This window comes from Rhinoderma darwinii, chromosome 3 (assembly GCF_050947455.1).
Source record: "Rhinoderma darwinii isolate aRhiDar2 chromosome 3, aRhiDar2.hap1, whole genome shotgun sequence".
Lineage (NCBI taxonomy): Eukaryota > Metazoa > Chordata > Amphibia > Anura > Rhinodermatidae > Rhinoderma > Rhinoderma darwinii.
In genome coordinates, this window is record NC_134689.1 from 57,925,006 (window position 1) to 57,949,725 (window position 24,720).

General features: G+C 44.4%; 1 protein-coding gene across 1 annotated transcript in view; it reads left to right on the forward strand.

The window, feature by feature from the left end:
• Positions 1 to 740: 740 nt before the first annotated feature.
• Positions 741 to 24,720, forward strand: part of SLC23A1 (solute carrier family 23 member 1) — a 514,793-nt gene continuing 490,813 nt past the window's right edge. The window contains exons 1-3 of the mRNA XM_075859964.1: positions 741 to 824; positions 7,497 to 7,557; positions 14,837 to 14,947. Coding sequence (XP_075716079.1) covers positions 7,531 to 7,557; positions 14,837 to 14,947 — 138 coding nt within the window. The 5' untranslated portion in view covers positions 741 to 824; positions 7,497 to 7,530. The remainder of the gene's footprint in view (positions 825 to 7,496; positions 7,558 to 14,836; positions 14,948 to 24,720) is intronic.

Sequence of the window (24,720 nt, forward strand, 5' to 3'; positions counted from 1 at the left end):
TTTTTACTCTAGTAACTACTTATGGATAAAATGAATTATCATTAATCCTAATGCCTCTAATAATAATCCCTGAGGCACTTTGTAAGGCCTCATGCACATGGTCATGTCCGTAATCACAGCCCACGATTGTGGGCATGGCCGGGCGCCGACGCCCGTGCGCCGCATTTTCGTGTCGTGCTCCCATTCAAAGTATGGGAGAACGGCCCGTAAAATCAAAAAAGTAGGACATGCTCCATATTTCCTGGCGCGGTTCTGCAGCACAGGCACCTTTCCGTAGAGCTACGGAAAGGTGTCCGTGGCCAATAGAACCGGGCAAGTCCGTAATTGCGGGCCGTATTGTGGCCCGCAATTACGGCGTTTTTTTACGGTCGTGTGCATGGGACCTAAGACATTTCGTTGATTGTGAGGGATCCTGTAATGCAATCGATTTCCCTTTCCTCAAGTGTACAATTCAGAAGGTTGTGGGGATAATGCGGCCATGTACATGAGCCTTGATAGGGAAGAAATGTGCCCTGAGTGACATTGACCGTAGTATGAACATGGCCGGCCTTAGCTATGTGCGACACGGTGCGGTCGCACAGGGCGCCGGCCGCCATGCTGTAAGGGGGGCGCCAGTGGGTACGAGCAGAAGAGAGGAGAAATGTTCCTCCCTCTGCACTGCTGCGTGAAGTGAGCGCTGATTGGAGGAGCAGCAGGTGCTTCTGTCTGCTCCACCAATCGGCACAGCCTGTACTGCAGTGTCACACACACTCAGCACCTCACGCAGCTCCTTCCTGCTGTGCTACTGCCCCAGTGAAGACTCCTCCACGGAGCTCCAGAGTCAGGTAAGTGCAGCAGCTTTAGCTTAATCTATGTTTATTTATGTGCTGTGTGAGAGAGGGGGAGAGAGGGGGCTTTATGTGATGTGTGAGGGAGGGAGAGAGAGGGGGCTTTATTTGATGTGTAACAGGATGTTTTTTTGTTTTTTTTAAAAGATCGATTTTGTGGGGGAGGGGAGACTAGGTTAGAGGTATTTTGAGTGTGTATTTTTTACAGATCGATTTTGTGGGGGAGGGGACATTGCCCTAAATGCTATAGGAGTGTGGGGGGATTCTTTATAAATGTATTTTGTGGGGAGGGGGACTTCTGTCTAGTTTATTTTGTGGTGTAGGAGCTTATTATGAATCATGGGGGAGGGGAACTTAGCGTTATGTATGGGGAGAAAGGATTCTTTAGGGTACGGCCACACGGAGCGGCCCTCACACTGTCGCAACGCGGCCAACAACCGCGCTGGCACTATGTAGGAGCGGCTGTCAAATACCTCGTTAAGGGGTATTCCGGTTACACTCGCGTGCGCACTGCCGCTCCATTCATTCTCTATGGGAGCGCCGGAGATAGCCGAGTGCAGTGTTCTGCTTTTTCCGGCGCTCACATAGAGAATGAATAGGAGGTAAGTTGTTGTAATTTGCAAAATCATGCGTCCATAAAGGGTGTATTAATTAATGGCCGCACGATTAACGTGCGGCCATGAATTAATACACCCTTTATCGCCGCACGATTTAGCAAATTACAACAACTTACCTCCTATTCATTCTCTATGTGAGCGCCGGAAAAAGCAGAACACTGCACTCGGCTATCTCCGGCGCTCCCATAGAGAATGAATGGAGCGGCAGTGCGCGTGCGAATGTAGCCGGAATACGTGCGGCCACTAACAGGCTGTTTGACAGCCGCACTGAACATGGTGCCGGCGTGGTTGTTAGCTGCGTTGCAACCGTGTCAGGGCCGCTCCGTGTGGCCTTACCCTTAGGCTGGATTCACACGAGCGTGCGCCTTTTGCGCACGCAAAAAACACGGCGTTTTGCCTGCGCAAAATGCATTTGACAGCTCCGTGCGGCAGCAGCATATGATGCGCGGCTGTGTGCTTTTTGCGCAGCCGCCATCATTAGGACACTCCATTTGGATGTTTGTAAACAAAAAAGCACGTGGTGCTTTTCTGTTTTCATTCATCCTTTTCACTGCTGTTGCGCGAATCACGCTGTTCGCACGTTAGTGCTTTTGTGCGGCATGCGTGGTTTTCACGCACCCATTGACTTCAATGGGTGCGTGATGCGCAAAAAATGCTCAAAGAACGGACATGTCATGACTTTTACGCAGCGGACTCACGCAGCATAAAAATCACGCACATGTCTGCACGGCCCCATAGACTAATATAGGTCCGTGCAATGCGCATGAAAATCACGCGCGTTGCACGGACGTATATCCCGTTCGTCTGAATAAGCCATTAGAGATAATATTTGTGGGGAGAGCAACTTGATTATAAGGGTAGGAACACACAGGGCGGATACGTAAAACCTCACAGTGTATACGTCCTGAGAACCGCAGGGAATTTCACCTGAAAAACAGCACCAAATTTTGGTGTCGTTTTTTGGGCGGAAAGACTGCAGAAATAAATTTAAAAAAAAGCTAATGCTCCCGGCCGTAGTCCCTCTCTCCCTCTGAGCGTAGCCCGGCCTCCTGTGATGACGCTGTAGTCCATGTGACCGCTGCAGCCTTTGATTGGCTGCAGCTGTCACATGGGATGCATCATCATCCCTGGAGGCCGGGCTACGCTCAGAACAGAATATGCATCGCTATGACTACAGCCGGGTGTATTACCCTTTTTTTTTTTCTCATTAGAGATTAACGATAAGCAAAGTTTTTATCATTGATCTTCCCCTTTGTTAACACTGACCAAATATCATTATAATTGGTCAGAAACGAGCGAATCATGATGATAATTGGCTAAACTAAATAGGCCTTTAATGGGGGTATATTCAGGCTTTGTGCCTAGGGCAGTGTGAGTTGTAAATACGGCCCTGCTAAAGACGCAGATACTATTGAACACTATAGCGGAGCAGGGAGGTATCTCCCTGCTCTGTGATCTACTAGACTGGTGGTTCCCAGCATGAGGTTCCCATGAGAATCCTCCAGGGGTGCCGCGACACTCGTCTGGACAACTGCCACGGACGTGCTTTCTCTCCTCCTCCTCCTCATAGCGCGAAGTGGATGTGAGGAGGAGGAGGAGATTTTTTTGCAGAACCCCTGTAGATGGCACCCCCGACTAAATGGACAGAGACGTCAGGGGCTTCTCCTGGAGTGGAATCCCCGGTCACAGCGTCTGCAACGCTGAGGACAGGGATTCCGCTTCAGGAGTTAGTTGCCCGATGTCACTGTTCATATATGGACAAAGACATCAAGCACTCCGTCAAGGAGCGGAATCCCCATCCACAGGAAGCTACAGTGGCGCTATCTACAGGAAGGGAGTGCTACCTACAAGGGTGTGTGTGGCTCTACCTACAAGGGGGCTGTGCGGCAAGGGGGGGATTTGTGGCACTACTTACTAGGGTTGCACAATGCATCGAAACTTCGATACTGTGCATCCCCAAATGGTTCGAGCCACACCGGTAAGTATAGTAATACATGATGAATGAGAGCGGGGCTGCGGCTGTGTAATACAGTCACTGCCCCGCTCCTGAGTCCTGACAAGTGCACGCTGTCAGGATGATGCGATGCGGCCAGTGCTGCACTAATGAGCGGCGGCACTGAAAACAGAACATGGCGGCCGCACTGCAAAACACCCCCATGTTCTGTCTTCGGTGTCTGCGCCGCCGCTCATTAGTGCAGCGCCAGCCGCATTACCTCATGCTGACCGCGCACGCACTTCTGTCAGGAGCGGGGCAATGACTATATTACACAGCCGCAGCCCCGCTCTATAACGGCGGAGATCAGAGAAACCGCCCATCTCCGCCGCTATTCTCCTGAATGCTGCGATCAAAACAGACTGCAGCATTCAGGGGAAAGTGAGGAGGGGGATGCCCCTTGGATCGCGTCACAGGGAATTCCTGTGACGCGATTGAGGGCCATACCATATATGAGCAGACAGCCCAGGGTCTATTGAAGGACCCCAGGGCTGTCTTACCATATTTCCTGTTGTTAGGGCATACTTAGGTCTGTCCTAACAACTGCTTGTGTACTATACATACACCGGCTAATGTACTGACATATATCTGATATATGCCAGTACATTAAAGTTTAAAAATAAAGTAAAAACATAAAGTAATATTAAATTTAAAAAAATACATACGCCTTTTTTTTACAATAAACCTTAAAATAAGTCTCAATACATAAAATATACACATTCAGTATTGGCGCGGCCGTAATAACCTGCACAACTATTTTTTTGCGTCATTTATGATGTGTACGCTGTAAAAATAAATAAAATTAACCTCCATGTGCCGCACATTAATAGTAATTAACCCCATCATGTACCTCACACATTAACCCATTATGACTGAGAAACATGATGGGGTTAATTACTATTAATGTGAGGCAAATTCAGCATCACACCTCACGCCTCACATCAGAAAATGGAAGAACTTTTTTTTATTACTGTTGGCAAAGTATCGTTTTGGTATCGAAATTGCAATACTACACGAAGTATCGGTATTGAAGTCCAAATTCAGGTGTCGTGACATCCCTACTACCTACAAAGGGGCTGTGTGGCATGACCTACAGGGGGCTGTGTGGCACGAACTACAAGGGGGCTGTGTGGCACGAACTACAAGGGGGCTGTGTGGCACGAACTACAAGGGGGCTGTGTGGCACTACCTACAAGGGGGCTGTGTGGCACGACCTACAAGGGGGCTGTGTGGCACGACCTACAAGGGGGCTGTGTGGCACGACCTACAAGGGGCATTGTGAGTGGCGGGCTGATGGTCATTTTACTGTGAGTGGACGGGCTGATGGTCATTTTACTGTGAGTGGGGGGCTGATGGTAGTTTTACTGTGAGTGGACGGGCTGATGGTAGTTTTACTGTGAGTGGACGGGCTGATGGTAGTTTTACTGTGAGTGGACGGGCTGATGGTAGTTTTACTGTGAGTGGACGGGCTGATGGTAGTTTTACTGTGAGTGGACGGGCTGATGGTAGTTTTACTGGGAGTGGACGGGCTGATGGTAGTTTTACTGTGAGTGGACGGGCTGATGGTAGTTTTACTGTGAGTGGACGGGCTGATGGTAGCTTTACTGTGAGTGGACGGGCTGATGGTAGTTTTACTGTGAGTGGACGGGCTGATGGTAGTTTTACTGTGACTGGACGAGCTGATGGTCATTTTAGGGTATGTTCACACGGCAGCGTCCATTGCGGCTGAAATTACGGAGCTGTTTTCAGGAGAAAACGGCTCCGGAATTTTAGACATAATGGCATGTGCAGGCGCTATTCGCTGCGTCCATTACGGACGTAATTGGAGCTGTTTTTCTATTGAGTCAAGGGAAAACGGCTCCAATTACGTCTCAAGAAGTGACAGGCTTTTCTTTGACGCGGGCGTCTCTTTTACGCGCCGTCTTTTGACAGCGGCACGTAAAAAAAATGACCGTCGGCACAGAATATCGTAAGACCCATTCAAATGAATGGGCAGATCTTTGCCGACGCTTTTGAGCCGCATTTTCGGACGTAATTCGGGGCTAAAACGCCCGAATTACGTCCGTAAATAGTGTGTGTGAACCCAGCCTTACTGTGAGTGGGGGGCTGATGGTCATTTTACTGTGAGTGGGGGGGGGGGGCTGATGGTCTTCAAGTGGTTTCCACCTCTGACCTCCAATTGAAATTAACAGTAGGAAGAAAATAGCTTTTGCGCTCTTTGAGCTTTTTTTGCTGCGTCTTTTGCATTCGCTTCAACGGCTTAAAAAAAAACGCTAAAAAAACCCCATCAAATAATGTGGCGCTCGTTTGGAACTTTTTTTGCTGCGTCTTTTGCATTCGCTTCAACGGCTTAAAAAAAACGCAAAAAAAAAACGTCAAATAACGCTGTCAATTCAAAAGCAGATTTTTTCTGCCTTACAAAAAACGCTGTGTGAACATACCCTAAGAATGTAGTGCTTATTTTTAGCTATTTTCTGTCTTTCTCTAAACAATTTTTGGTAGGGGGGCCCTGAGGAATTTTTTTTTGTCCAGGGGTGGCTCAAGTCCGAAAAGGTTGGGAAACTCTGTAGCAGGCTACTGAGGCGCCTGCAGCCTATGAGGCGCAGGGACAGGATCCCTGCGCAGTCGGCGTGATGACATCTCTGGATCAAGCCGGCCTACGCAAGGATCCTGTCAGGTGGAGGTGGGGGGCAGTATGGCACTGTCTACAAGGGGGAGGTGGGGGCTGTATGTCACTTTCTACAATGGGGAGGTGGGTGCTGTATGACACTGTCTACAAGGGGGCGGTGGGGGGCACTGTGTACAAGAGGGAGGTGGGGCTGTATGGCACTACAAGGGGCAGATGGGGGGCTGTATGGCACTACAAGGGGCAGATGGGGGCTGTATGACACTACAAGGGGCAGATGGGGGCTGTATGGCACTGTCTACAAGGAGGAGGTGGGGGGATTATGGCACTGTCTACAGGGAAGCTGTACGGCACAATCTACAGGGGGCACTTTCTACTAGGGGGGCTGTGGGGGCATTATACTCTGTGGAGGACATCATACTGTGTAGGGGCACTACAGGGGGCAATATAATGTGTGGCACTTAGGGGGCATAACACTGTGTAGGCACAATTAGAGGACAAAATACTGTGTCCTTGAAGGCGTTATAATATATTACATTATTAAATATTATTATTATACTGTGTGTGGGGCACTAAAGGGGCATTACACTGTGTGGGGCACTAAAGGGGCATTACACTGTGTGGGGGCACTATATAGGGCATTACACTGTGTGGGGGCACTATATAGGGTATTATACTGTGGGGAGGAATTATGCTTTTTTATGGGGCATTTTTTATAATGGCGTGGGGCGACGAAAGATAATTTTGCACGGGGCGCCATCTACCCTAAGGCCGGCCCTGAGTATGAATACTGGTGCCAGATGAGGTTGTTTTGTATAATAGTGATGTACTTATCATCCGCACCACTCTTGCCTCACTTAGGAGTGAAAGAAGGGTACTTATGCTTTATACCCAGCTAAACAAAAAAACCACTTATTAAAGGTGTATTCCAGCTTTCACCATTTTTCCCCTATCCACTGGACGGGGGAATAATGCTAGATCGGTGGGGGTCCAAAAACTGCAACCCCCACTGATCGCCAGAACAGGGACCCTCGGTCTCCCATGCCCCCACCTCCAGCCACAAGGCAGCGGCTATGAGTTTGAATGGAGCAGAGGTTCTGGCGATCGCTTGGGGTCTCAGCATTTGGACTCCCACGATCTATCATTTTTCACCTATCCAGTGGTTATGTGGAAAATGCTGGAGCCTGGAATAACCCTTTAAGCTACTGAGCACTGTTTGTTTAGCAAATGACAATAAAAACGATTATCAATACCACTGCCTCACCAGACTGATAACTAAGGGTACATCAACCAATTACACATTAGCTTATGACTTGTTTTGTTTAAAACTTATAGTTAATGAATAGAGTTAATGAATTGCCTACAGCAGGTATACCACAGGAGGTTAGAGAGTAACAAATAACAGAGTGCTCTATACTTGTTTTCCTGAACAGTTTTACGACTTGGTACATCTTAATTGAAGCTGAAATGGATGTAGAGGATAAATTCTCAAAGGTAAGTGGCATATTTTTTTTTCTTCTAATAACACATTTCACATGAGATAATTGTAGTGATGTATTTTCCCATTATTTCCTCTCAACCTTGAAGCAAAATGTAATTGTTGCTTGTGTAATTATCAGGATGGCGATTCACTACACAATTATATAAATATATATATATATCATATGTTTGTTTAGTTATCTAAGAAACACATATTCATGTATTCCCCACTTCTAGAAAGAAAATGTCAAAGTAGATCTATAGCTACTGAGGTATATTGGAAAAACACCAAGATTCCAAGTTTAACAGCATGCTACACTTTATAGATCAGATAAATGGATTGGTAATTGATTTTCCACATTGCTCACAGTGGTGGAACTATCGCTATAGCAGCCATAGCTCTGCTATGGAGCCTGTCGCATGAGGGGGCCCATGTCACCCAACTTGGGATTATAACATTGTGCCGGGCAGAGTGGCATGGGTGCCCTCATGCTCGGTAGTGTCGCTAGCACTGGGCATACGGGGCCCCAGGTGACCAGCAGGGGTGTGGTTTGGCACTATCTACAGGGGACTGTGTGACACTATCTACAGGGATGAGGTGTGGCACTATCTACAGGGATGAGGTGTGGCACTATCTACAGGGGACTGTGTGACACTATCTACAGGGATGACGTGTGGCACTATCTACAAAGGTGTGGTCCTTCCTGTCCCGCTGCTCTGAGTTTCAGGACAGTTTTAAATTAACTATTATGACTATGAAATAGCATAATTAAGTAATAAATTTTTTTTTAAATATCAGTGCTTAACTGTGTGTGTGTGTAACAATTTTCATAACCCTGTAACTAAAGTTTTATAAGAGTACACTTATCAGCCTAACTGTATTTTTACATTGCACACAGAACTGATAAATGTTCGTTGGCGGAGGTTGTGGAGTGGGTGGCGTTGGTTGCAGGAAAGGGGGACCCAGTAAAAAGTCTGCTATAGGGCCCAGTCTTTCTTATTTGCCCCTGACTGCTCACTAATGGGCGTAACAATTTTTTAAAGGAAATTATTAGTGATTATTCAGACATATTTAGTTGCAAACCCCTTTCTAATGGGTATTTCCAAGCGCGTTGGCAGAAACCTCAAGATCTCCTGCTTCTAACAACGGTGGAGTTGGAGATCAGTTTTCCAGAAGCTACAACTAAGGAGAGTTCATTGCATAGGGTTTTATACAGCTCCTATTAAAGTCTATAATAAATTCAATGCACTCCCACTTCAAGGAACACTTCTGTTAAAAACAGATTTGACATATTACAAGCAATTTTATTTTACCTAAATAGGTGGCTCGTGTTTCTGAAATAATTATTTTAATTCACTTCATGTAAAGTACTTTCTGTCTTGGGTCTTCAACGTCACCACAAAACCACGCATTCCGCAAAACCACGGGTCCATTGCAGTCCATTAGACCGCAATAAATCTTTGTTGTGCATTCGCGTGTCATCAGCATTCACGGATTCACACAAAACAATTATTACACCAGTTTAGTGAAGTTGCAAAACTGGACCGTAAAATTAGTTTTTGTAGTCTGGATTCACAACCTGAGCACGGATCGGTGAAAACCATGGACATTTGCAAGGGCCCTATAAATAAATGGGTCCACAATTTATCCGCAAAAATGTTTAGAAATTGAGGACGCAAATGCACTGTCGTGTACATAAGGCCTAAGCAAAGCAGAGGAAATCACTTAACACTCCCTGTCTGAGAGAAAGCTCTGGAGACAGAAGACACAGTGCCCGTGCCCATGCCCTGCAAAAGTCCTTTCCATCTCCTCACACTAGTCAGCACCCCGAATCTGTCATATTCGATGAATTTTGCTAGAGGCTCAGATCACATCAGCCCACAACATACTACTGAGCTGCAACCAAGCTTTCCCACTGCTCTGGTCAGTGGAGTCACTGACAATCAAGTTGGTTTTCAGCTCAGTGATGGTACATTCTTGTACTGGGAAAGCTGGGTTATGACTTGGTGATGACATGTTCTGAGACTGCTGCTCACACTGGGAAAGCTGGGTTACAGCTCAGTGATGATACGTTCTGAGACTGCTGCTGACACTGGAAAAGCTGGGTTAAAGCTGAGTGTCCATTTGTTCTCTATCTGGCCGGTATATGTTGGTATACCTTTTTTATGTAGTATGGAATACATACCTCCCAACTTTTAAGTATAGCAAAGAGGGACAACCGATGTTCACAGTATATTGCCCACACAGATGTCAAACTATAATGCCCCCTTAGCTGCCACCATACAGTATAATGCCCCATAGTGCCTAATAGTAAAATAAATACATGGGCTACATTCACACGACAGTGAAAAAAATGGCCATTAAAAACTGATCAGCTGTCAGTTTTTCATGGCCATTTTGCATCAACGTGTCTTCAAATTTTCATCAATTTCCAGTCCGTCTGTCTGTTTTTAATGGCCATTTGCCATCCGTTTTTCATGGCCGTTAATAAAAACCTAATGGATTTCATTTGTCAGGGTTTTTTTCAACCCCCTGAAAACACAATAGTGCCCATGTAGATAGTGTCGCAGTGACCGCTGTAGATAGTGCACACATAGATAGTGCCAGTCCCAACATGCTACCACAGTGGTCTAAATAGTGCCACAGCTCCCACTGTAGGTAGTGCCACAGTGCCCACATATAAAGTGTCAATGCCCACACATAAAGTGCTTCAGTGCCACAATATAAAGTACCTCAGTGCCCATGTGCATAGTGCCACACACAGTGTCCATGTAGATAGCACCACAGTGTCCCCTGTAGATAATGCCCATATAGTGGCATAGTCCATGTAGATCGGGCCACACCCCTTTGAAGATGGCACCCCCCCTGTAGATTGCAATAACCACCCTTCAGATAGTTTCATCGGAGCTCCCTCTAGGAGCAGAATCCCCGGCCAGAGCATCGGCAATGATTTGGCCAGGGTTTCTGCTCGAGGAGGAGCCCCTGATGTCACGGTCCATATATGGACAGTGATGTCAGGGGCTCCCTCTAAAAGCGGGGACCGCATAGTTGAATGCTGAAGCAGGGAGCTGACGGTTCCTTGCTTCAGCATTGGATTCAACTGTATCTGCATCCTGAGGATGCAGTTACAGTTGACACTAGGACATACCACCGGCTGCCCGGGACACTGCCCAGAATCCGGAATTGTCCCGCTGAATTAAAGATGGTTGGTTGGGAGCTATGTGGAATAGCATAGCAGACTACGCTATTCCATATGAAGGTATACAGTAAAAAAACAAAACAGTATGCACTACATTCTATACTTTTTCTCCTTGAATTTTTCCACTTGTCATTCACCCTGCCTGTCTACGTCATCTTTATCTGGGCCTATCCTGAGAACAATAGAGCTGGCATCTATCATTCTAATCCTCCACCTACTATTCTAATGAGATTACTTTTACAGCAGCAGTAAACTGACAATACTCTGCTCATACACTTTTCATTGTTCCAGCCCAGTTTCTTTTACTGATAATCACACTGCAACAATGAGAAGTGTATGACGCTGATTGGTCACTGATTGGTCAGCGTCATACACTTCTCTTCACAACGCCCAGTTAGTAAAAACACGCCCAGTTGTTTATTAAGAAACGAATTAGCATAAATCTAAAATTGCTCATAACTTGCTCAAAAATGATCGTTTTTCAAAATAAAAACCACTGCTGTTATCTACATTACAGCGCCGATCACATTATGTAGGAGATAGGGCCCTTATAATCTGGTGACAGAGCCTCTTTAAGCCTGACTGCTAGGGAAGTACACTATTTTGCATTCAAATGTTTAATCGTAAAATACTGCCAAAATAAAATAAAAAAATTTCCATGAATATTGAGTTTTACAAAAATACAAAAGGGGTATTTTTTTTAAACACAGCATTCATGGATTTTTTTTTTTCAGAAGTGTCTTTTTAACTTAGCCTCTCATGAATGGCTTTAGACAGGGGATACGAGGTAGGAAATCCCACCTACTGTAAGTACGCCCCTGCCCTGGTAGATAGTGCCCCCTGTAAATAGTGCCATACAGCCCCCTCCTGTAGACAGTCCTATACAGCCCCCTCCTGTAGGCAGCGCTATACAGCCCCCTGTAGACAGTGCTAAACAGACCCCTTGTAGACCGTGCTATACAGTGCGCCCTGTAGACAGGGCTATACAGCCTCCTCATACAGTGCTATACAGCCCTCCCTGTAGACAGTGTTATACTTTCAAGTATCACAAAGGGGGACAATATATGCGACATTCAGCGTCAATTTTTTTTTCTTTTAAGCCACGCCTCTAATCCCACACAATACCCGCCCGTACACACCCGGTTCAGCCCCCACAGTATCATGCTCCCATAATGTCCCCCACACAGTATAATGCTCCATAGATACCACCATACAGTATAATGCCCCCATACAGTATAATGCCCACACAGATACCCCATACAGTTTAATGCCGACACAGATGCCCCATACAGTATAATGCCCACACAGATGCCCCATACAGTATAATACCCACACAGATGCCCCCATGCAGTACAATGCACAGATGCCCCATGCAGTACAATGCACAGATGCCCCCATGCAGTACAATGCACAGATGCCCCATGCAGTACAATGCACAGATGCCCCCATGCAGTACAATGCACAGATGCCCCCATGCAGTACAATGCTCAATCAAATTTCCCCATACAGCATAATGCCCCACAGCTGCCCCCATGCAGCATAATACCCCCATAGCTGCACCACACAGTATAATGCCTGATAGCTGCCCACACACAGTACAGTGCTCTCCATAGCTGCCCCCACGCAGTATAATGCCTCCCATAACTGCCCCCAGAGTATATTACTCCCATAGCAGCCCCCACAGTATAATGCCCCACGCAGTATAATGCCTCCCATAGCTGCCCCACACAGCATAATGCCCCCATAGCTGCCCCCCCCCAGAATAATTCCCCACACAGTATAATGCCCCCTTATAGCTGCCCCCACAATATAATGCACCCATAGCTGCCCCCACAATATAATATCCCCATAGCTGCCCCCACAATACAATGCCCCCAGATTATAATGGCATATATAGGAGGAAAAGAGAACCAAAATACAGCGCTGCTAACATCAATTGTGAATCCAGACAAGGAAATAGTTAATAATAAAGGATTTATTGGGTTTTGAATGCTTAAATAAGCTGTGCGTTTCGACGCTGGACTAGCGTCCTCATCAGGCCATATACATTATATTGCAAAGAAGAAACTTTAAATAGTGAGGGAAACGAAGAGAACAAAAATGCCAAAAAGGCAGGTCAGGGATCACCTCTGACGTCACTCAGGTTCATCATGATGCAAAGGGTCAAGTAAAAGTCCATGAATGGTTAAGTGAGTAACACAAAGGTTTTAGTGGCAATAAATCAATGAGTACATGTCAGATAGAGCTGGAAAAATAGAACAGAACTGGAGATGAATAAAAAACTTAACCACTTAAGGGATTTGTTCAATTGGTGTAATTAATATATTATCGAAGTTGCAATTATGCAGTAAGCAATCATCCTCAATAAGACTTTTCGGTAAGTTTTTTTCTTTAAAACTTTTTTTTAACATTTTTGTTTCTGCCATGAACTTTTTTTGTGTGGAGCAGTTTTTCCTTATTCTCCTGAACTGGCCAAAGGGAATGTTTTTGAACCAAGGGGGGTAGAGTGCACTGTTAAAATCAAGGTAGCTATTAACATCTACTGATTTGAAATGAGTGCTAGTAACAAGGTTGCCCCTGATGTTTTTGCTAATAGTCAAATCTAAAAAATCAATTGTGTTTGCAGAGAAGTTATGCGTGAAATGTAACCCAAAGTCATTATTATTCAGATAATTGATGAAAAGGTCAGCATCAGAATGATCTTAGATCTGACTATTAGCAGAGATTTCAGGTTCAACCTTGTTACTAGCACTCATTTCAAATCAGTAGATGTTAATAGCTACCTTGATTTTAACAGTGCACTCTACCCCCCTTGGTTCAAAAACATTCCCTTTGGCCAGTTCAGGAGAATAAGGAAAAACTGCTCCACACAAAAAAAGTTCATGACAGAAAAGAAAATGTTTAAAATTATCACCACCTTTAATAATGGAAACCAACAGATCAGATCCATTCTTTTTAAACACTGGCACATTTTAACCACTGACTCCTTTTTAAAAAAATGTTTACCTGTCAGACCTGGAATTACTAGTAGACAACCAAAAAGGGACATAGCCCTTAAAGAAATAGTATATTAAATAATATACAAAAGTACAAAAAAAATCTTTATTAAATATAATCAACAGTAACATATAATGGAATAAAAAGGATTCATCATACACGGAGATATATACAGCAAGGTCAGATGAAACAGACCATAGACAAACAGAGTCAACCATCCAAGGATGACCAGACCACGCACAAGTAATCCACAGGAGAGAAAATATAAACCGTGGGCATAAAGTAATAGAACCCCATCATATAGTAAAATGCTCCAATAGCTGCCACCATGTCAGCCTCCCTACCCAGCATAATGCCCCATAATGCCTAATAGAAAAATAATAACATAATTACTTACCTATCCTCGTTCCCACTACGGGTGGAGGATCCTTCTCCTCCGGTCTGTGCTGTGAGTGACTTTGCACAGACAGGCGCGAGGACGTCACTATTGCGCCTGCCTGCACCGAGTCGCTCACGGCAGAGTGAATGCTGGAGCAAGGAGCTGTCGGCTCCTTGCTCCAGCATACAGGAAGTAGGACCAGCGCGGTTGCGACCGTTGCGAACCCTAGAACTACACCACTGTTACAGTAGCCTATGACAGAGCAGGGAGGTACCTCCCTGCTCCGTCATAGTGTTCAATATCATCTGCGTCCAAAGGACGCTGAAAGTATTGAATGTGGTGTTAGTGACGCTAGTGGCTGCTAGTGACGCCTCCGGGCATGGAAGGGGCCACACCGGCTGGCGGCATGGGCCCCCTGATGCTGCGGGCCCCGTAGCAGCCACTGTTTGTGATTGCACATTTGAAGTATTCTACTTAGTTTATGTGAAAGATATGAGCACCCGCGACCCAAAAAAAAGTCCATATCTGTTTGTTGCAAATAGGCTAAAATAAAGCAATTACAGAAATCTAATGATGTACTTTATCTATTGTTACTTACAGATATCTTTCACATGCGGAATCTTTTTTTTTTTTTTAAATATAAAAATATCTGAAAATCAGTTCAGTTTTAACATTTTACTTTTTATTCACTGTTGTTCCTAAACCATTTATTTGACAGGAGCATGATAATCCAACATTTGAAACCACAGAAATGAAATCAGAATTTGACATGCTATACAAAATTGAAGATGTTCCTCCATGGTATCTTTGCATTTTCCTTGGATTGCAGGTAAACACTGTTTTCTATAAGTAATGTAAATGAATCTTCTGTTATACAGTAAAAAAAATATATAAATTCACTCTCTATCTTTGATGTGTAATTCATTAGTACAAAACAGCTCAATGACTTAATATGAATTATGATAGATAAAATATAAATTTTATTTGATCTGCCTTTAAAACAGTGCATTATATTCAAGCTCAAATAACCAGCGTAAAATATACACCCCTTACTAGGAGTAGGATGCTAACTAACAAAGTCACTGGACAGATAGAAAAATGGCACCAGTAATATCCATACTCCGAGGGTATGTCAATATACAAGGTCACGGCACATAGGGATAATTGTTAATATCATACAGAAATAAACCTAAATGTGCCTACTGACCATTTGAATGCACATAAAACAGAAGAGGTCTATGGATAATAAACCAGCAGCCACACAAACAAGTACACTTTCTGGGCCTGTAAAGGTTACCACGTCTCTACGCATTTCTTCACCGCTATTGCGCAGTGACTCATCAGGAGACAATATTCCTTCATGCGATTGCAATTTATTCATTCACATGCAATGGCTGCACCTGCACTCTACTCCTAGAATGCCAGTAAATTAATTAGTAGGACAAACAGCAATTTCTACTCCCTCACTGTTGTAAATACTGGTATTATGAACAGTGGTAGTAAATCTGACACTGTAACAGATGCTATTTGGATAGAGGGGACTGCTCCCCTGATGTACACTACACTGTCACCCTAAACTACTGATGACAGTTACAGAGTTAGCAGAGATTGTACTGTCAACTAAGAGAACTCTCTCACCATTCTACTAGCAACAATCAATTCACCAGCAGTCAGGGGTGGATTGGCCATGCACTTCACCGGGAATTTTCCTGGTGGGCCGGCCGCTCCACTGCTCAGGGGCCACTCTCCTGTACAGTCCTGTACAGGGCCGCACCGTCCATGAGGACAGATGAGCCCGAGATGAGCTCATCTCTCCTCAGGCGGTGGCCTGCTGCCTATCTGAGGGGGCGGCTGTGCCACTGAAACCAGCCGCCATCCCCTCCTGCACTAATTGTACCTGCGTCTATAGAACGCAGATACAATTACATGCATCAGCGCTGAATAGCTGGGCACATTCCATGCACGACCATTCAACGCCTTACAATGACGCTGATTGGCAGGGTAAGATGACTTGCCCCAATCAGCCCCAATCAGCACTTTTCAACGACGCTAGCGGCGCAATGATGCTTCTGTTGTTGAAAGGCGCTGATTGGCGGGCCATTTTGCCCTGCCAATCAGCACCTTTCAATGATTCTAGCGGCGTGATGACGTCATTGAAAGGTGTCGTTCAGCCCCAGCAAATCTGCTCAGAAGAGAGCAGGTCTGCATTGCCACAGGACGGCGCGGGAATGGGATCATGTGGATATGTAAAGTTTTTAGTGGTGCTCTATATACAGGGGGGTCTAAATGTGGGTATGTGGAGCACCATCTACAGGGGGAGCTATATGTAGGGCACTATCTACAGGGGTGGGCTATATCTGGGACACTATATACAAAGGGAGCTATATGTGAGGCATTATCTACAGGGGTGGGCTATATATTGGACACTATATACAGGGGGAGCTATATGTGAGGTACTATCTACAGGGGTGGGCTTTATGTGGAGCACTATCTTTAGGGGGAGCTATTTGTATGGGACTATCTACAGGGGTGGGCTATATGTGGGACACTATATACAGGGGTGTGTAACCTGTGAGGCACTATCAACCGGGGCTATATGAAGGGCACTGTCTACAAGGGTGGGCTATATGTGGAACATTATATACAGGGGGAGCTATATGTGAGGCACTATCTACAGTGGTGGGCTATATGTGGAGCACTATCTATAGGGGAGCTATATGTAGGGTGGCATGGTGGCTCAGTGCTTAGCGTCATTTTAAAAGTTGATTTTATAGATTTTGCTGCATCTGAAAAAAACATACAAGGGAATGTTTGGAAATATTGTCAGGTCATGTATTACCGCATGGCGGCGCTGCAAGGGCTTAAAACTACCAGACAGGTTCCCATTAAATACACAATGAATTGAAAACGATTCCATCTGCCCTGCAATTTTGTTATTATAAATATATCCTATATAATTACAGCACCAAAACCAAGCTCTAACATATATACTGTACCAGAATCAATCTAATACATATATACAGCACCAGAACAAAGCTCAACACATAAATACAACACCAGAACAAAGCTCAGTACATATATACAGCACCAGAACCAAGCTCAGTACATATATACAACACCAGAACAAAGCTCCGTACATATATACAGCACCAGAACAAAGCTCAATACATATATACAGCAAAAGAACAAAGCTCAATACATATATACAGCCCCAGAACCAAGCTCAGCACATATATACAGCACAAGCACAAATACACCATCTGTCCCCCCATCACAAATAAAGGTTCAAAATCCTCTTCAGTGTCCCCTGCACCCCATGAGACTCCCCTACCACTGTCTACCACTGTCTATTTCCCCTAGTACCCCTACCGCTTGCTACCCGGCATGCTGCACTACTTTGGTCACAATTTTTTTTACCTGCAGTAGAAGCTTCTAAGGCTTCATTCTCCCCATGGTATTTATATCAGTTCACTGTATGTGGCGGAAAAGCTCCTGACGCCTATGATAAATGGATCCAAAGACCCCCCATAAACTCAACAGTCTGCGTGGAATAGCATTGAAGGCTGCGCTATTCCAATGCATATAAATGTGCTTTTTTTTTTTTAACATCAGTGCCTATGCGGGACGGATAGCAGAGCCATCCATATTTTAAACCGTTTAATGCATCTCCTGGGAGCTTTATTAGCACATACATTATATTAAAAGAAAATACTGTAGTGTGAAAGCCGCCTAAGAGCGTCCAATGCAGATATGAACACAGCCCAATGCTGATAATAATAATAATAATAATAATATTACATCTATCACCAATGTGGCTACAGCTAACGGTTTGCTGACTCCACCTACTTGTGCTGGCCCCACCCACAACATGGGGCCATGTTTAGATTTTTTTCCAGGGCCACTTTAAGCTCGCAATCTGCCCCTGCTAGCAGTACCCACAATAAAGTGCGCTGTCCCTGCACAATTCTTAACACCTTTTAATGCTGGTTCACACCATTACTTATTAGCTAGGTAGTCAGCTAGTGAATTGATTGTAGCTAGTAGAATGGTGAGAGTTCTCTTAGCTAAAGGGGTTTCCACATTCTGGATAGGTCATCAGTATATGATCGGTGCATGTCCGACACCCAGACCCCGCACCGATCCGCCACTCCGGCTGCCTCCGACTGCCAGATGATGTTGCCGGAAGCAGATGGCTCCGGTGAAAGTGAATAGGAGCAGAGCTGCAGTTCTGCCGAACGGCCGCTATGCAGTGGTCGGAGCCATCTGCTTCCGGCTCCAACTACAGCATCCCATTCCAAAAATCAAGTGCACAGAGTCAGCCAGAGTTGCGGATGTCGGACATTTACCGATCATATATACAATCTCTGGTAACTCCCGCCAGCAGTAACTCTCGGTCATCAGCAATTTAGGGTGACAGTGTAGTGTACATCAGGGCATATCTCCGAACCGTCCCAGGTTCAGGGGGAAAGTCCCAGACATATATTGACAGTGGCGTCAGGGACTCTTCCTGGAGAGGAATCCCCAGCCAGAGTGTTGCCACGCTCTGGCAGGGGTTTCCACTCCTGGAGAATCCCCTGGCATCACTATCCATATTTGGACAGTGATGTCAGGAGCTCTTCCTGGAGAGGTATACCCGGCTAGAGTGTTACCAACGCTATTTGCTACAGTGAGAGAGTAGACATTGCTGTTTGTACTACTAGTTAATTTACTGGCATTCTAGGAGTAGAGTGTGGATGCAGCCATTTCATGTGAATAACTAAATTGCAGTCGCATGAATGTTTGAATATTGTCTACTGATAAGTCACTGCGCAATAGCGGTGAAGAAACGCGTAGAGATGTGGTAACCTGGACAGGCTCAGAAAGTGTACTTGTTTGTGTGGCTGCTGGTTTATTATCCATAGACCTCTTCTGTTTTATGTGCAATCAAAAGGTCAATAGGCACATTTAGGTTTATTTCCGTATGATATTAACAATTATCCCTATGTGCCGTGACCTTGTATATTTACAGAACCTTGGAGTATGGATATTATTGGGGCCATTTTTCTATCTGTCCAGTGACTTTGTTAGTTAGCATCCTACTCCTAGTAAGGGGTGTATTTTTTACTCCTGCTATACAGTAGATCTAAATATCCTCACTTAAGGTTCTAATTCAACTTGTGGTGATCCAACTAAAGGTAGGGAGACTTTAACCCCTTGTCGCCGCAACCCAGTTTTCACCTTCCTGACAGAGCCCCATTTTTCAAATCTGACATGTCTCCCTTTATAAACACAAAAGGAGGAGGAAAAAAGGACCACAAGGGCGCTGCTATTAAGAGAAACTAAATGATTAGTTTAATAATATTGAAATAAGGTCGACAAGCTACGCGTTTCAACGCCGGACTGGCGTCTTCATCGAGCCTGATTGTTTATTTGTGAAAATCACCAAAATTGATAAAAATTTTTAAAGAATTAGCATTTTTCAAAATTTGATTTTATCTGCTTGTAAGACAGATAGTACTGCCACACAAAATATTTACTAATATACACTTCCCATATGTCTACTTTATCTTAGTATCATTTTTTGAACATCCTTTTAATTTTTGAGAACATTAGGAGGGTTATACTTTTAGCACCAATTTTTCCCCTTTTTAAGAAAATTTCCAAAACCTAGTATTTTTAGAGACCAATTCAGTTCTGAAGTGGATTTGAGGGGACTATATGTTAGAAACCCCCTATAAGTAATTTTAACACTCCATTTTATCAAACCACAAAGTATGTAAAACAGCATTTTGGAAGTCTCTTACCCCTTTAGGCGTTTCACAAGAATTAAAGCGAAGGTAAAATTGAAACATTTAATTTTTTTTGTTTAGCAGATATTCAATTTTAAACATTTATATCTGTAACAAAAATGCAATTTGATATTTATTACCCTGATTCTGCAGTTTTAAAAATATCCTATATGTGGCCCTAGTGTGCTACTGGACTGCAAGACAGGCCTTAGAAATGAAGGAGCACTTTGTAGATTTTGGGGCCCCCTTTTTATTAGAATATATTTTAGGCACCATATCAGGTTTGCAAAGGCTTTGACAAAACATAAGAAACAGCCCGAAAAGTACCCCATTTTGTAAACTTCACACAACAACTATATATTGGGGAGCAGTGAGCATTTTGACCCCACAGGTGTTTCATAGATTTTATTAGAATTGGGCTGTGAAAATGAAAAATTCTATTTTATCCAATAAAATGTAATTTTAGCTCAACATTTTTAATTTCCACAAGGAGAAAAATAACCCAACATTTGTAAAGCAATTTTTTCCGAGTACAGCAATACCCCATATGTGGTCATAAACTGCTATTTGGGCACACGGTAGGGTTCAAAAGTGAAGGAGCGCCATTTGGCTTTTGGAGCCCAGATTTTGCTGTATTGGTGTAGTGTCCTTGGCCGCGGACCATCGGGTTTACTCACCCCCCGGTGGCCGTAGCCATGGATCTAGCTCGCATCTCCTTCCCAGGAAACGCCAGCGCTCACTTCTGCTTCGGTCCGCTGTGTCCCGTAGGGTGCGCGCGCTCGTGCCCGGCCTTAAAAGGCCAGCGTGCACACATGGGAAATCATCATCATCAACTGCCCATGATTTCCTGGACTATAAGAAGGGCCCTGCCCCTTTGTTCATTGCCTGAGAGTTGTTAGTATTCCCATGTCAGTTTTGCAAATGGTCTCTTAGTGTTATCCCGTTCCTGTTGTAACCCATTCCCTGTTACCTGTATCCTGTATTCCGTGCTGTGTTCTTGTTCCTGAGCCTGTTAGTGTTAGAGTAGTTTCCCACTGCACCTGCTGTCGTCTGCCACGTCCAGTGCCATCTGCCATGTCCAGTGTGATTCGTCACGAAAGGCTCAACTTGCTGCACCTGCTGTTATCCGCCACGTCTGGCGTAACCTGTTGCACCCACTTCCATCCGTGCCAAAGAGGTTGTATTGCTGGGGTGTTCTGTTGTTTGGCCAGCTGCCTTCCCGCTACGGCGGTGCGGCCTAGTGGGTCCACATAGACATCTCTTGAATTATTATGCTGTGTTTCCCGGTTTTAGAAAGACCCTAATCTTTTGCCTGGGCATACAACAGGGCTTAGGAGTGAAAGAACACCATGAGCATTTGAGGAATAATTTGGCTATTTACAAAGTATTTCTTCACAGTCGCAGAGGCACTGATGTGAAATAATAAAAGAAGTCATAACCCCACTTTGGAGCTACACAACTCAAGGCATTTATCAAGGGGTGTAGTGAACATTTTGACCCTGCAGGTGTTTTCCAGAAATGAATGCGCTGCGGATGGTGTATAGTGAAAATTAAATTTGTACCACAGATATAAAATTTTAGTGCCTAATATGTTGTACCCAGCTTGTGCCACTGGAGACACACACCCCAAAAATTATTAAGAAGTTTCTCACGGGTATGGCAATGCAATATATGTGGACATAAACTTCTGTTTGGGCACACTGTAGCTCAGAAGATGGGATTTTGCAGCACATATTTTGCTTGGTAGTAGTTTTGTTTGGAGTTTTGCTTGTATTTCAGTTTATAATGTGGGGGCATATGTAAGCTGGGCAGAGTAAATCAGAAGCATAATAAGAGGGTATAATAATGGGGTAAAAAGAAATCATAAAATTATCCATGGATGTTTGTTACACTTTGAAGCAATCCTTTATGCAGAGGCCAGTGGCGCACTGATAAATGATGCCCTTCTTTTTCGGGTAGATTCAATCTTGGACTTCGACAGAGACTACACGTGGAGTAACAGTCGGCATCTTGATATGCCTTGTATGACATTTCCGGGGTCCTTCCTGTTTCTCAATCATGCGTGGTAACATCCGACACCGACTTAAATAGTTTAACGTGATGCAATTGGTTACAACAAAAAACTTGAGTATTAAACCCTTCCTGACATCTGCCATATATTTATGGCGCTGTCGGGCAGGGCTTCCCACAAAGAGCAGTACTATTACATCAGCTGAATGTTATAGCTGGCACCCTGGTGTAATGGCCAGGACCGGAGCTAGCCTCCGATCTGACAGATTAACCCCTCAGATGCTGCGTTCAATAGAGAGAGGTAAGTCTCCAAAATAGGGATACAATGTTCAGTGTAGGGACCCCCTGATAGAGGTCGCCTTGTTGTGGCAGGTGGGCTCGCACATTTTGATCAAACTGAGCGCTAAGAACCTCACATTTATTAACATGAGAACTATAGCAGTAATGCAATAAAAATGCATAATAAACAATAAGTGTGTGTATATAAATATCTTAGCGCCTGTGGTGTGCATCTGCATTTTCTTGCTACTGGTAATACATTAGTCACGGCAGATTAGTACCTGAATATCTATGTCATGTTTTAGTAGGAGCTGACCAACTCTTTTTGTTTGCCAATCTAAAGTAGACATATGGGGGATGTTAATTAGCACTAATTTTGTGTGGTATAACTGCCTGTCTTACAAGCAGATACATTTAAATTTAGAAAAATGCAAATTTTTGAAATTTTTGGCTTAATTTTGGTGTTTTTCACAATTAAATACTGAATGTATCGAGAAAATTTTGCCAGTACCATAAAGTCGAATGTGTCACGAGAAAACAATCTCAGAATTGCTTGGATAGGTAAAAGCATTCCGAAGTTATTACCACATAAAGTGACACATGTCAGATTTGAAAAATGAGGCTCTGTCAGGAAGGTCAAAAGTGGCCAAAGCGGGAAGGGCTTAATGTATAATGTTTTAGTATATACAAAATGTAAAAAACTATAAAAACAGGCTTGGAAATATATAGAAATGTATCAAGAGTTTTATAATGTTGCAGTTTTCTTAAGCTAAGTTCTCATACTGCGTTTGTATTTAATTTTAAATTTGTTTTTCGTTAAATTAATTCATTGATACATACTAGGTAGAAGGTAATGTAGCAGAAAGACATATTATCCTAAACTTTTAAAATCACTAATAGTATGGTATTATTTTACGTTTAAATGTTTAGTCTATATTTTGTTGACGATTTAATTGAACATATTATTAATTCAAAGAAATATTAGATTCCGATATATTAGATGTGTCTGTTTAAAGTAATATAAATATTCTTAATTTTTTATATAGTATATCTGTCAGAATAGAGTTTAACCTCTTCACGCGCTGCTCCGCAATAGTACGTCCTGCAGAGGGGTTAGTTCCCGCATCCAGACATACTATTGCGGAGTAGTTCCCGGCGCACACTGTCCTAACGGACAGTGTCCGGGAACCGGGAGGACAGGGCGAGAGGCCTTGTGGATTTTCGGTAATGCATAGAAAGTAGCAATTGTAGGGCTTGGATTGAATAAGAATCTATATTCATCTTGTGTAATGATATCACGAGTTTTAGCATCGATAAGGAGGACACGTAACTCTGCCAAAAAAGAGTCTGTAGGATTTCTATCAAGGGTGGCATATGTAGTGGTATCATCAAATAACCTGTGGACCATATGGACAGTCTTTCTCGTCCATAACCACAATGTTACCACCCTTGTCGGATGGTTTCAAGACAAGCTGTTCATTTTTGCATAGTTCCTCTAACGCCAATCTCTCTATCTCACTAAGATTACGTAGAGCCCTCACATTATCTGATTTAAGTTTCTTCAATTCAGCACTGACCATCTTGATAAAGATATCGATATGAGCATATTGGGAAAAGGGGTGTGTAAGTTTAGAATTAGGTCGTAAAGAGAAGGGACCTTGTACAGTACACTGACACCACCAACCACGTTTTCAAGCAGCAGATTTTCAAGATCTCTCAGAGGATTAGTTTCTGTCCCATCAATATCACTTCTGCCCTGTGCGTTATTTTGAAAGAATTTACATAAGGCCAGTTTCCTGGCAAATAAATTCATGTCCTTGGTCCAATTGAACTTGTCAAACGAACGCAGGAATTGGAGTGTACGATAATCCTTTGCGTAACAGAGTCTCGTGGTGCGGACTGTAGCGTCCATGGATCCGTGAGCGCTGGTCCCCATCTCTTTCCCAGGAGACGCCAGCGCTCACTTCCGCTCCGGTCCGCTGTGCCCCGTAGGGTGCGCGCGCACGCTCGTGCTCGCTTTTATAGGGCCAGCGCGCGCACATGCAGAAAATCATCATTAACACACACGATTTCCTGGATTATAAGAAGTCCCCAGCCCGTCTGATCCTTGCCTGAGCATTGTAAGTATTCCCAAGTCTGTCTTGCAAATGGTCCCTTAGTGTTACCCGTTCCAATTGTTACCCGAGCCCTGTTACCCGTTCCTGTATCCTGTGCTGTGTTCTTGTTCCTGTGCCTACTAGTTGGAGTCGTGTCTACTGCACCTGTGTCATACACCACGTCCTGTGTCATCTGCCACGTCCAGAGGGATTCGCCACGTCTGGCGCAACCTGCGGCATCTGTGTCATCCACCACATCCTGTGCCATCTGCCACGACCTAAGGGATTCGCCACGTCTGGCGCAACCTGCGGCACCCACCTCCATCCGTGCCAGAGCTGCGGCCACTGTCTGGACTATCCAGGTACCCTTGTGCAGGACTTTGTATTTCTGGGGTTCCCTGTTGTTTGGCCAGCTGCCTCCCTGCTATGGCAGTGCGGTCTAGTAGGTC